The 14,953-nt window shown below is 38.6% G+C and overlaps 1 protein-coding gene across 7 annotated transcripts in view; it reads right to left on the reverse strand.

The window, feature by feature from the left end:
* ASPH (aspartate beta-hydroxylase) overlaps positions 1-14,953 on the reverse strand; it is a 523,279-nt gene that overhangs the window by 68,369 nt on the left and 439,957 nt on the right. For all 7 annotated transcript variants that reach the window (XM_069100008.1, XM_069100007.1, XM_069100009.1 and 4 more), the window contains 2 exons: positions 7,134-7,284; positions 1,330-1,466 (listed from right to left, as the gene is read on the reverse strand). In XM_069100008.1, the coding sequence (XP_068956109.1) occupies positions 1,330-1,466; positions 7,134-7,284 (288 nt within the window). The remainder of the gene's footprint in view (positions 1-1,329; positions 1,467-7,133; positions 7,285-14,953) is intronic.

A 14,953-nucleotide genomic window follows, 5' to 3' on the forward strand; every position in this document is an offset into this window, starting at 1 on the left:
GAATGCGGATTGAAGCATACTATTTTCACTTTTTTCCTCTTGTTGTTTCTTCTTTCACAACATAACTAATATGGAAATATATTTACATGATTGCACTTATATGACCTATATCCAATTGCTTACCATTTTAGGTGGGGAGGAGGAAGAGAGAGCAAGAAAAATTAAAAAGCCAAAATTTTTTAAATGAACATTAAAAATTATCTTTACATGTAATTGAAAAAAATAAATGGCATAAAAAAAGAAGACTCATCAAATTTGACCTCCGACACTAGCTGTGTGATCCTGGACAAGTTACTTAACCCTATTTGCCTCAGTTTCCTCATCTATAAAATGAAGTGGAGAAGGAAATGGCAAACTATTACAGAATCTTTGCCAAGAAAAGCCCAAAGGGGTCATGAGGAGTCAGACACAACTTAACAACAACTGACTAATTATTATTATTGAGAGAATGTTAAATACTCTACTTTTTTTTTCTTGGAAAGAAAGAAGAAATTATAATCCTTTCAAGCCTATGTGATATGCTGGTGGCACAACTGATAGGATTGAAGTATGCATAGACCATGTGTGAATATTTCCCTTCCATCTGCTGTGCAGTCTTTTTAAAGTCCACTGAATCCCTATAATCAAGATATGGACACTTTGGTGTTTGTATTTTTAGTTTTATAAATAAATGCATCTGATGCAACAGTAAATAAACGTCCTAACATTTTAACAGCACAAAATCAATATTGTGACATAATGTGTTGAATAGCACTGAGAGTCTGCAACTAAAATCAGGAAATCGACAGAAAGCAGAATTTCGGGGGGAAAAAGCTGGATAAAAGAGGAGGAAATGGCCAATTAGCATAATTTAGTATAAAGAACAGAGTTTATTCTTTATATTTAGAATTAGAGGCATTATAACACAATCTGGAATTAATCTGAGAACTTTATTTCTTCAACAGGCTGTACCGAGGACTTCCCTCCTTCCTCTCCCTCCACCCAGCCAGAAATCATTTTTCCCAGATCACTCTAGGCTTGCAATTCAGACCCCACCAGTACACCCCTTCAATCTCTCCCTCTGATTAGATGGCTTCCCAGAGCTTCCATTTAAGGAAGGTGCTCTGGCCAATATTGTCTATCATCCACCCCCACCCCAATCCTTCTCCCTTTTTTTTTTCAGCTTCCTTTTTTTCCTCCCAAAGGCAGGAACTGTCTTTCTTTTTGCTTAAATATGTATTCCCAACACTCAGCACAGTGCCTGGAACATACTCAGAGCTTGTTCACTGACTGGCTTAATATTCGCACAAAGTCATTTTTTTTTGGTTGAAATAGAATATATTTGTTTACCTCTTCATAAACCTTCTTAGCATTGTCATTGTCACCAATCAAGAGATAACCCACTCCAAGGTCATTCTTGAAAGAAGTATCATTGGGAAACAAGTGAACCAATTTCTGAAGTGTAACCAGGGAGCCTCTCATGTGACCTGATTTGATTGAAAACAGAAAAGTACACTTCAGTATATTCAGTTTTTACAAACCGTAAGAGATCATTCAATGAAACCTGAAAGCAGACAAAATGTCTGACTAAATATCACAGAATCAAGGGATTTTAGTGGCCATATAATCCCTTCCATTTGTGAAGGAATCCCCATTATAACATACACGAAAAGTGCTCAAATAACTTTCATTTAAAAACCTTAAAAGGAGATCAAGGTTAAAGTGGCCTCTTTGCAACTTACACCATTGGAAGGAAAGAGGGATGGAAGGAAAAAAGGTAGGAAGAAAGGAGGGAGTGAGAGAGAGGAAAAGTAGAGAAGGAAAGATTTACTAAGCACCTATTATGTACCTAGCACTGGCCATCATTTGATCCTCACAACAACCCAGGGAGATAGGTACTATTATGATCCCCATTTTATAGTTGAAGAAACTGAGGCAGACAGAAATGAAGTAATTTGCCCAGGATCACACCACTAGATTTAATCTCAGGTCTTCCCTGAGGCCAGATTTGAACTCAGGTCTTCCTGACTCCAGATCCATTGCTCTGTGTTGCCCCTGAATATTATTTTCCCTAGCATGTTCCCCAGGGAACATGTTCAGTTCCCTCAAGTAATATCATATGTAAAATTTATAATAATAATTCTAATAATGTTGAATATTGAATTTATATGGTGCTTTAAGGTTTGCAAAGCACCTTATAAATATCTTATTTTATCCTCACAGCTCTGAAAGGTAGGTGTTATTTTTATCTCAACTTTACAGATGAGGAATCTAAGGCAGACAGAGATTAAGTGACTTGCCCAGGGTCATGCACACATTAAATAAATGTCTGAGAATGGATCTGAACTCAGGTCTTCCTAACAACTTTCTGAAGTTTGTCATCAACAACTACCACCACTCTAAAGTCTGTAGCTCTCTATTAGGAAGTACTCACTGTTAAGTCTAAATAGTTGCAATGACAATGTTTAATCTGGGGACATGGAAAAACAGAATGCCAATTACAGAAGTTTTTAAGAAGTTCCCACGCCTGATACTTGTTTATATTCATATTTCAGGGTTTATTGTGTGCCATTTTCCTTTAAGTTGCTAAAAATGTCTAAATATTTTTATAGTGCATTTTCCCCTTTCATTAAAAATTCAAGGAGTGAAAAAAGTCCAGTCTACCTACTCCATAACAAGTCACTGAAGAGCCTGAGAAAGCATTCTTGGTAAGTCTACATTTAACTACAATTTTAGGTGTTTCCCCAGTTTCATGATGGTAAGAAATCACTCACTTAGGGAGAGTGCCACATTTTCCAGTATTATATCACCCTCTGGTGGGCAAAAAGCATGTACTATAAGATCTAAGTCAACATTCATGGTAACTCAACTTTAAAAGTGTCCTTGATTCACTAATGTCAAAAGTGATCATTTTCTATGAGGTTTGGGGAGTTACTTGTGATTATGTACTCTGTAGGTTTTTCAAAAGTAGCTAGGATACAAGGAATCTTTTTCCAAGCACAATTATTCATCATGGCACTTAGGAAGATAAGTAATGAGGGGGAAATACAATTTGCAATGCTGCTTCTACGGTGAGAAAAACAGTACAAGAACACAAAAAGGTCTGAGTAAAACCTAATAGACTGTAGACTTTACATGAGCCAAGGGGATGCTGTGGCTGCCAAAAAAAGGTAATGGAATGTCAGCCACGTTAAGAGAAGTGTAATGTCAAGAACAAGGGAGGAAAGAGTCCCACTGCACTCTGCTCTGGGCAGACCACACCTGGATTACTGCATATATATCTGAAGAAAGAAATCTATAAACTAGAATGCAACATGAGGAGAGTGAGCAGGATGGTGCAGGATTTGGAAAAAATATAATATAGGGTACATTTGGGGGTCATTCCAGGGATATTTCTATTCTGAAAACATTAAGAGATTTCAATATAAGAAGTTAAGCTCTAAGATAGAATTCAATGTCATCTAAAGGAGGTGGGGAAATATACAGCAGGAGGATTAGCTACACAAATGGGGGGCCTAGGAAGGCCTATATAGGGTAATATAAGTTAAAAGTGACCTCTAAAAATGTTCCTTGAAATCCTGGGATACTATAACCTCATGATCCTAATTAATGCCATGTTCCATGAGGAAGGAAAAAAAAAACCCAAACCTTTGGAAATATACCTTCATTAATTATATATATATATATACACACACACACATACTGATGTGTGTGGGTGTGTGTTATGTGTATGAGACAAGAGAGAGAACTGGGACTATGGTATCATCAATATAGAGAACTTCCAATGAAGAAATTCACTTTACCAACATAGATGAGAATGTTTTACAATTTATATAGAGTTGCCTTGGCAACTCTCTACTGAAAGGTTTAACTGACTTTCTCAGAATCACACAATTGGTATTTGTCAGAGAGTCCTTGAAGCTGGCTGTTAATGACTCCAAAGCAGGTTTTCTATACACTAAACCACATCGCTTCTTTTATATAAGTATGATATTTTGTTAAATAGGAGAAATGGTCAGAAGCAAATAGAAGGAGTCTCAATAAAATGGAATGTAGGTCAATAAGCCTGGGTAGTTTGCAAAAAAAAAATGCAAAATGAGAAAGAACTGGATAAGTACAGAACAGAAAGGCTTTGAAGTAATGATATATGATCTGGCCAAGAATCAGTAATGAAGTTTGTAGTTATGGCTAAGACAGAGTTAAGATACAGAATTGGGGGGAAAAAACCAAACATGTAGGAGGAACTCTATTACGGGGCATCCAAAAAAAGAGTTGGGAAATCTGAAGTTTCAGAAAAGAACCAAAAGCTGAACAAAAATTGGCACCAGGGAAGGACTTCTTAAAAGTAAGAGTTTTAAAACACTAATATATTTAGGTACCAAGGACAGTCATCATAAACAAGATGAATTAAAAATCTTCTGGGTTACTTAAGTGTGATCCTGGCCAAATACACACACACACACACACACACACACACACACACACGGGAATGATAGGAATGACTTCCTAGGTCTCCCATTTGTACAGTTTCTTCCCCCTATCTAGCCCTCCTGGCCTCCCATTTCCTTAAGAAGACATAGTGAATTCTTAGGGCTTAAATTCTTTTATTTAAATATCTTAATGTTGTCAAAATAGAAATATCCCTATGAAGACACCCAAAACCAACCACTAATTTAACATTTTGTTGGTACTTCATGAGGGGATGGCAAAAGTATCTGTCAGCCCCAATGATCTAGTTTGCTATGGTTTTTATTTTAAAAGTCAAGTATAACATACAGAAATGTTGAATACAGTAGGGGATGTTTTCCAAGGCAATTCAGTTCAATGAACTCTCAGCTGCTTTCTCCATGGTAGACACAATGCTAGGTCCTAGGGGCACAAAATAGGACATCCCTCTCCTTAAGCAACTTACAGTTTAACTGGGTTGGTGGAGGGGGGAAATGAAGGTAGAAAGGTAAAACTATGACTCAAGGTAGAAAGTGAAAGTTCCAGAAAAGTTCTCTTAAGAACATTTAAGGAAAGAGCAATCCTTTCCCTTTGCCTGTGATACAATTAGGGAAGGCTCCATGAAGAGATGACATCTTGTCTAGGTTTTAGCAGAAGGGGAGATGTGTGTGAACACTGCAAGCACTGGATATAATCTATGTGAATTCTTTGAGGTATGAGAATACAGAATGAGCTCAAGGAGCAATCAGTTGTCCAATATGGAGAGAAGAGAAAATGCATGGTGGTAAGATGAAATAAGGTTCAAAAAGTGGTTTTGACTCAGACTCTCAGGGGCCTTAAGTTCTAATGAAAACATTTGTACTTTATTCTCTAGGCAAAAAGTGTGCTGTGGTCAGATGAGTACATTAGGACAAATATTTTGGTGATTAAGTGGGGGCTGGACCAGAGAACTCCTTGTAAGTAGGGCTTGCGTCATATTTATTTTTTTATCTCCCTCCCATCCATGCCAGTGTCTAAATTAGGGACTTGGACCTCAGTATCTGTTGCATTTAAATGAAAGGAGATGACCACAGGAAGACCAAGTAGGAGGGTAATACAATAGTTTAGGTGAGAAGTGACAGATCTAGAGAGGTGGCAGTGTGAATGTATGAGAAATAAGGGGAGATGGCTAGGAGAGATTAGCTAAGAGATCTCATATTGGCAAGAGATGGAAGGACAACAGATGGGACCTGGCAGCTCTTGGGCTATGTAGCTTGGGTAGCAGCTATGGGCTATGGTTTTCAGTCCAGGTGCCTCACAAGACAGTGGAGTCATCAGCAGAAGGAGGAAGCTGAGGGGACAAGATCTTAGGGCAATGATGAGGTTTGCATAGAACTATTAAGAAAAATGGGAATGAGGAAATGAAACTCAGGGGAGAGATAGGGGCTAGATCTATAGATATAGAAATCATCTGCAGAGAGGGAATAATTGCAGCTCTAGGAGAGGACATCAAGGGAGAGAAGAGGGCTAAAGACAAAACCTTGGGAGAACACCAGAGCTTATGTGACAACAAAAATACCCAAGAATTCTTTACTTTCTCAGTATTTTGGAGTTTCTTATGTAGGTGGAACTTGGATAGAACTCTGGGGTTTAAATCAATAAGACCTGGTTCAAATCCAGTCTCAGTCATTTACCGTGTGATCTTTGATCAATTCATGCAATTACTGTTGCCTCAGTTTCCTCACCTATAATATGAATATAATAATACCACCATCCAGAGTTGATGAAGATCAAATGAAATAATATTTATAAATCACTTTTCAAATGTTAAAGTCCTGGGGTGGCTAGGTGGCGCAATGAACAGAGCACCGGCCCTGGAGTCAGGAGGACCCGAGTTCAAATCCAACCTCAGACACTTGATACTTACTAGCTGTATGACCTTGGGCAAGTCACTTAACCCCAATTGCCCTTCCAAAAAGCAAAAACAAAACACATTTTAAAGTCCTATATAAATGCTAGTTATCATTATAGCTGCTACTACTAGCTGTGTAACTTTAGACACATTAATTAACCTTTAGAGGCCTCAAATTCCTCACTTGTAAAATGAGGATACAGTATCTCTAGTACTTATTTCCTAATGTTGCTGAGAAGATCAAACAAGTAAGCAAAGCATTTTGTAAACCTTAAAATAACATATGACTGATGAGATATCATAACAATATATTATTATAATTTCTCCAGGTATACCATCCTTCAACTAATCCTCCTAGTTTATGGATAAGTATGTCACACAAAATTAAATCAAAGGTCCAGCTTAAATTAAGTTTGAATATACTTGCTGCTTTCTTTTAGCTGTAACTGTTGGACATGGGTGAGAGAGACAGGTAATAGTATCTTCTCCTCAATACACTGAAAAACTGACTTCATGATTTTTTTAAATTGTTTGCACATAGTACAGTTAATCTTTTTTTGTAAAGATGCTATAGGTCTATAATTTTCTAATTTTTAAAAACCTATTTATTGTCTTCTTTCCACTTACTATTTGAACTCTTCGTATAAGGGCTAAGATTGAGACTCTGGTTTTATAGGTGACCTTCATAAAATTAGCTAGATAATCTACCCAAACCCAGTTATAAATCTGAAGATTTCATATCTATTTGGCCTTTAGTTGCTTCCAAAGTCAGGCATTTCATGCTGACCTGATTTCCATTTTAAAAATTTAGTCTTACCTAAAAATTGCTGTCTCTCTGACTGCCGCTTCAGGCTGAGTTTCACCAGGTCAGCAGGGACATTTGGCAGGTCAGCTACCTCCTGGTACGTTTCGATGGCTCTCTTGAGTACTTCATTGCTCCTTCTCTTCTCAGCCAAATCATCTTCACACTAAATGAAACCCCAAAACTGTGTTAGCAGCAGCTCTGAGATCATAATTATCCATTCTCATTACCTATGGGTCAGTTTTAAAAGAAACTGTCAACAGATTAGACTACCCAGAAAGGTAAGGGAAAAAAGAAGATGTAAATGCAAGCATCCGGTATTTTGTAGTATAGATATGAACTGAAATGAAATCTTCATAAAACTAAGGATAACACATATTATAGGTATTGGGAGGAATCTGATTCTTACTTTCTTTTAAATTTGTATTTTATCTCTTAGATTAACTTTATATTGATCTAGCAAACTATATTTTCAAGATTATGCTTATCTATTTGAGGAAAAAATATACTAAATAGAGGCTGCAAAGTAATATATACAAGAGATAAGCTGTTTTTTAGGAAAACCTTACCCCTCCACCCCCTACTTTGGTCTAGTCTTATGATTTCACTGAGGTGGGAACTTGCTGGTGTGAAATTCTGCTGATGCAGAATCAAAACTCCTCCATAGGGGTGGCTAGGTGGTGCAGTGAATAGAGCAAGAGGCCTGGAGTCAGGAGGACCTGAGTTCAAAGCCGGCCTCAGACACTTAACACTTAGTCATGTGACCTTGGGCAAGTCACTTAACCCCAATTGTCTTCCCCCCTATAAAAAGCAAACAAACAAACAAACAAAAAAAAAAACCTAAAAAACTCCTCCATAACTTAAAATCTTAGGTGCCTGGTTCACTGAGAGGGAAAGTAACATACCCATGGTCACACAGCCAGTATCCTTCTAATTCCAAGTGTATATAAAAATAATTAATTAATGATAATAATTTACACAACATTTAATATCTTTAATTTTTTTTGGAAGGGGGAAGGCAAGGCAACTGGGGTTAAGTTATTTGCCCAAAGTAACACAGCTAGAAAGTGTCGAATCTGAGGCTGATTTGAACTCAGGTCCTCCTGACTCCAGGGTCGGTGCTTGATTTACTGTATAGAATTTAAAATCTTACCAAGCACTTTACATGTTTGATCCAATAGGATACTTTACATCATTTGATCCAATTGGCATTCCTATTATCCCTATTTTATATGTGAGAAAAAGGAGTCTGAGAGAGGTTAAGTGATTTGCCTGAGGCAGCACCTAGGTAGCACAGTAGATAAGAGTGCTGCATCTCGAATCAGGAAGACCCAAGTTCAAATCCAGCCTCAGATATGTGCTAGATGTATGACTGTGGGCAAGTCACTTAGCCTCTGTCAGCCTCAATTTTGTCATCTGTAAAATGAAGCTAACAGCACCTACCTCCCAGAGATGTTGTGAGGATCAATTAAGACAATAATGAGAAGGCACTTAGCACTGCACCTAGCATACAGTAAATGCTATATAATTGTTAGCTATTATTATCTAGTATGTGAAGCAAGATTTGAACTCAGATCTAAGTCCAGCACCTTATCCTGTATCTATTCACTATTTCTTTTGCTGCCTCCATGCTAATTTACTAATATTTATAGTTGTAGTTAATTTATAAGCTGTGACCCCAGAATTTGGGGACAAGTTCAGAAAATGCCACTTTAAAATAGAAGCTAACCAAAATCAACAGACATGCATGAGAATTAGTTATATGCATAAATAAATCTTCTCAGGAAAAAAATCCTTCCTAAGAGATGATCTAACTGACCTGCTTAGAGGCAGATAGATGATGCAATGGGTATAGAATCAGAAAGCCCTGAGTTCAAATCTGGCATTAGACACATTAGTTATATGACCACAGGCAAGTCACTTAACCTATTTGCCCCAGTTTCCTCAACCGTAAGATGGGGACAATATCAGCATCAACCTTCCAGGGTTGTTGTGAAGATCAAATAAGACAATATTTGCAAAGTGCTTAGCACAATGCCTTGCACAAAGAAGGTGCTATATGATTATTCCTTTCCTTTTTCCTTCCTGCTGTTAAGACGATGAGGGTGTTACCTAAATCTCAGCAGAGATTCTTGGAGGCCTTCCTGAAAGAGCAGAAATTAACAAATTCATCTGAAATGTGACTAATGTAAAAATAAGCTTTCATCTTGGAAATTGTGGGTCAGATAGTAAAGTGCTGTAATTACAGAAGCTTGGGGTTATTAATAAGAAATATCAAAAGTGGAAAGGTGGATAGTAAAAATGTGTCAACTTGGTATCCAGCAAAGTCCAGGGGAGAGAGTTACTTTGATGTTTTAAGATAGAAATAAGCCAAATGTGGAGGACAATTCATCTAATTATCATGGCTTAATGGAAATCACCCCAAGTATGTTTGAACTCTTCTGCTTGAATTCCATTACACCAAACAACTGTCTACTATATCATTTGATCACTTAGGTGAACACACTTACCTGGATAACAAGATTTAAAGCCAGTAACAAGAAATGGCTTGTGCAAATGACCATAGCTCTCATTATAAATTCACAAATTAGCACACGGTTTAGGAAGCATTTTTTTTTTAATTTGGTCACCTTTAATCAATTCCCAGAACCTGATCAGTTTGGGTGAATTATCAGTCAACCTGCCCACAAGCATTTAATAAGTGCTTTATTGTGTGCCAGCTCCTATTATAAGCACTGGGGATAGAAGGAAAGGCAAAAAAAAAAAAGGGGTCCCTGCCCCCAAGAAGCTTGCCTTCTAATGGGCAAGGCAACATGTAGATGAAAGGCTCACACAGCAAACATACAGAGTAGAAGGAAAGAAACCTTAGAGAAAAATGCTCCAGAAGGCGGAGGACCAAGGAATTCATCCTGCAGAAGGATGTGTTTGTGATGACTCTTGAAGGAAGTCAGGCAAGGTTAAGAGGCAAAGGGGAGAGCATTCTGTACATTTCTAACATCATGGAGACAGAAGTGGAGGGTCATGTTTGAGGTACAACAAATAGGCCAGTGTGGTTGGATCGATGTGAAGGAGAGCAACACGTAAGAAAACTGGAAAGGTAGGAAGGGACTGGGTTGTAAAGAGCTTTAAATATCAAATTCAGTTCAGTTGTTTTCCAGTTATGTCTGACTCATGAACCCATTTGGGATTTTCTTGGCAAGGATACTGGAGGGGTTTGCCATTTCTTTCTCTAGTTCATTTTACAGATGGGAAAACTGAGGCAAAGTAGGTTAAGTGACCTGCCCAAGGTCACACAGCTAGTAAGTTTCTGAGGTCAAATTGGAACTCAGGAAGATGAGTCTTCCTGACTCCAGGCCTGGCACTCTAGCCACTGCACCACCTACCGTGTTTCCCTGATAATAAGACACTGTCTTATTAATTTTTTTGGAAAGAAAAACACCAGAGGGCTTATTTTCAGGGGAGGGCTTATGTTGTCCTGCCTCAGCTCTCCTCCACGGCACTGCTCTCAATGGCGCCAGCAAGCAAATCACTGGGGAAGAACAGGATGACGCGCTCACTGCTGCAGCTCTGATTGGATGCAGCTCGGAGCGCAGCGTGCGTTTCACCAAGGGGGGGATGGGACGGTGCATACAGAGGGTACCGTAATGTAGCATGTAGTGCAGGGGATCACCTTCACTACAGTAGCAATCTCAATAGGGTTTATTTTTGGGGGAGGGCTTATTTTAGAGGAATCTTACACAGTAAGGGGAGGGCTTATTTTCGGGATAGGTCTTATTATCGGGGAAACACGGTAGCTATCATAAATGCCAAATAGAGGACATCATATTTGATCTTGGAAGTAATAGGGGGCCAATAGAATTTATTGGGCAAGGAGAGTGAAAGGGTCAGATCTATGATTTAGGAAAATCATTTTTGCAGGTAAGTAGAAAATGGATTATAACAGAGAATTTGAGGCAGGAAAACCAAATATGAAGCTAGTGCAATAGATGAGGTGAGAGAAAAATGCCTAATTATGATGATGGCTCTGTAAGAGAAGTAGAAAGATGTTGTGAAGGTAGAAACAATGAGATATTGCAACAAGTGTGAGAATATCACGAGGAAAAGATAAAGGACTCTGGCCTGAACCTGGAGGGTTAGCCCATGGTCAAGAGGTCTGACATGGATGTGCATCTAACAAAGGAGACAGAGAAAGAGAGGGTCAGACAAACAGGAGAAAGGCAGGGGGTGGGGGAAGAGAATAAGCAATTACATAGTACCTACTATGTGTCAGAAACTGTGCTATGCATTTTACAAATAGAGAACCAAGAGCGATCTGTGTCACCAAAATTTTAGAGAGGAGAAAGTGCATAATACTATCAAAGGCTACAGAGGTCAGCAACAATAAATACTGAGAAGAGATCACTGAAAACTCTGGAGAAATGAAAAAATAAGGTTTCTACACCTACAAAAATAAGGATAAAACCCTGGTACCTGGAGGACCTACCCAAAGTAAAGGCATTTCAGTAATCCTGATTCTGAAAAGGGCCACTCAACCCTGTCATTTTATCTATAGTTCATGTAAAGAAGCCTGTTATAAAGTTAGCCTTTCTTGAAATAAGTAATCATTTAATTAGTTCTATCTGAATGGAAATAATGATGAAATCCTTAAAATTTGAATTATACCTATTTCTTTTAACTTACATCATTTTATAAACTATAATATTCATGTACTCTCAAGCCTTTGAAAAATAGACCAGATTTATGAATAGTTCTTAATTCTCACAAATCTACTGCATGAGACTGAGAAGATAATCACTCTGAAAATAAGTTTAATAATGTCAGATTGATGTTATCAGTCTAAAGCCTGTTGATAAGAGCAGTTGAATAGATGTTATAATCTAAAACTAATCATTTACATGAAAACTGATATTATCTATAATTAGGTCATCCATTCAAACTCCATGTGTGATATGTCATTATCTACCTCAAAAATTATTTCTACAAGACCATAAAGTGAATTAAGTATATAATTCACAATTCTTACTTGTGACTTTAGTGTTCAAGGGATTTAACTGTGGTAATTTTCAAACTCAACTAAAGAATAAAAAGGTATCAGTACTGTCTGAGATCACATGTTACGCTTTGTTAGGTCCTTTTCTGAGAATTTTATACAATTATTATAAAGGAAAAAAATCTACTAAGCTATCCCAGCATATATTATAACCTACTAACATGCAACATATTATAACTAGAAATCATTCTGTAACTTAGAAATGACAGAATATCAAACGAGAGCCCATGATAAAAAGGGCAGAATATGACTTCCACTCTTTCCTGAAAAACTTATCCAATAGATGATTTTTCCTTCTTGTGATTCTCTTCTGGGCCCGGAGTCAGGTGGACTCATCTTCCTGAGTTCAAATCTGGCCTCAAACATTTACTAGATGTGTGATGTTGAACAAGTCACTTAACCCTATTCGCCTCAGTTGCCTCATCTGAAAAAAAAAATGAGCTACAAAAGGAAATAACACACCATTGCACTATCTTTGCCAAGAAAATCCCTAAATGGAGTCAGGAGGAGTAAGACACAATTGAACAACAACAATCACTTAAAGTTTTCTTTCTTTTTTTTCAATTTCTCACTAGTAAAATTCAATTTTGTACAAGTTAGCATTTCCGTTTTATGTCACAATCTTAGCTGTATCATAGAGATGGTGAGGCACAGATGATGGAAAGCTAGGTTTAGACTCTGAACACTGGTTGTGTGGCCATGGGTAAAACACTGACTTGCTCAGTACCTCCAAGCAACTCTCTGAGACGTTATAAATAAGTTGCCCCTCGAGGGCAAAGTCAAGATGGTGGAGTAGAAGCAGGACCTCCCCGCTGCTCTAGCTTACACCTTCCCCAATCCATGTAAAAAGGGGACTCTAAACAAACTTTGGAGCTACAGAACCCACAAAATGACACAGAGAAGCTAACCTCCAGCTGAGGACAGCCTGGCAGGCCAGCAGGAATAGGCAGTGCTCCAGGAGCTGAGCCCAGCCCCACACCTAGGCTTTAGCCCCAGGGCAGGCCTGACCAGCCCCAGCCAGAGGGGAATCCAGATCAGCAGCAGCTGTGGCCATTTCCAGATTAATCAACACAGAGAAGCAAAGGTCAAAGGGAGAGGTCAGGGCAGTCTGGACTTTGGGACCCAGTAAGTGGGAGAGCATGGCTTTTGCCCCTGGGGCGAGAAGCCACTGAGCCACAGACACAGCCAGCCAGCGCCATGTGGCAGCTTCAGCTCCTGGCCTGCAGAGTGTAGGGGGACCAAGCACCAGTCTGAGGGGTAATCACTCTTGCTTTAACCTGCCTGGATCTGGACTGCAGTCTAGGGTGGAGGTCCTGGGGTGTGTGATCAGCTCGACAGAGCATGGGGAGATCTCAGAGAGGGTGCCCATCTAATACCTCTGGCAGCTGAGAAAACCCCAGCGTTTGGGATGAAAGCTCCCCTGTCTAGTGGCAGAGTCTTACTGTGGTAAAAAGCACAGTGGTCAAGTGACTGACAGGTGACATGACCAGGCAAAGGAAACAAAGCAGACAGAAGATTCCAATATTAGACTCATATTTTGGAGACAAAAAGGAGCAAAGAATGAGACAGGAGGAAGACAGTGAAGTCAGAACTCCTACACCAAAAGCTTCAAAGGAAAATACGAGAGGCTACAGGGCATAGAGGACCTTAAGAAGCAGATAAGAGAAGTGGAGAAAAAATTGAGAAGAGAAATGAGAACAATGCAAGAAAATTATAAAATGAGTGTCAACAGCCTGACTGAGGAAAATCACACCTTAAAAAATAGACTAACTCAAATGGCAAAAGAGGCTCAAAAAGGCAATGAGGAGAAGAATGCTTTAAAAAGCCAAATTTGCCAGATGGAAAAAGAATCTCAAAAGCTCAATGAGGAGAATCATTGCTTCAGAATTAGATTGGAACAAATGGAAGCTAATGACTTTATGAGAAATCAAGATGCTGTTAAACAGATCCAAACAAATGAAAGAATAGAAGGCAATGTGAAATATCTCATGGGAAAAACCACTGACATGGAAAATAGAACCAGGAGAGATAATTTTAAAAATTATTGGACTACCTGAAAGCTATGACCAAAGTAAGAACCTAGAAATCATCCTCCAGGAAGTTCTCAAAGAAAACTGCCCTGATGTTTTAGAACCAGAGGGCAAAATAGAGGTTGAAAGAATCCAATGATCACCTCCTGAAAAAAATCCCAAAAAGAACATTCTTCCAGATTAAGGAGTTCCCAGATTAAGGAAAGAATATTACAAGCAGCCAGGAAGAAACAATTTGAATATTGTGGAAACACAATCAGGATAACCCAGGATCTGGCAGCTTCTACACTGAGGGATCAAAGGGCTCGGAATATGATATTCCAGAGGGCAAGGGAGTTGGGATTAAAACCAAGAGTCACCTACCCAGCAAAACTGAGTATCATGTTTCAGGGGGAAATATGGTCATTCAGTGGAATAGAGGACTTTCAAGCATTCTTGCTGACAAAACCAGAGTTGAATAGAAAATTTGACACTCGGATACAAGAAGCAAGAGAACCATGAGAAGGTAAACAGGGAAAAGAAATCATAAGGAACTTATCAAAGTTGAACTATTAACATTCCTACATGGAAAAACAAGAAATGTAACATGAAAGTTTTTTCAGTATGAAAATAGTTGGAGGGAATATATATATATAGTTGATATTGGAGGGTATGTAGCCTATTTAATGTGAATTTCATTCCCTCCTCAAGCCATATTCAATGGGAATTAGGTTGACCCATTCCCTTTTGCCTTCCTATTCTTCCCCTCCATTGTA

This window comes from Petaurus breviceps, unplaced genomic scaffold (assembly GCF_028583685.1).
Source record: "Petaurus breviceps papuanus isolate PSGF00001 unplaced genomic scaffold, PetGlider_PUasm1.0 38, whole genome shotgun sequence".
Lineage (NCBI taxonomy): Eukaryota > Metazoa > Chordata > Mammalia > Diprotodontia > Petauridae > Petaurus > Petaurus breviceps.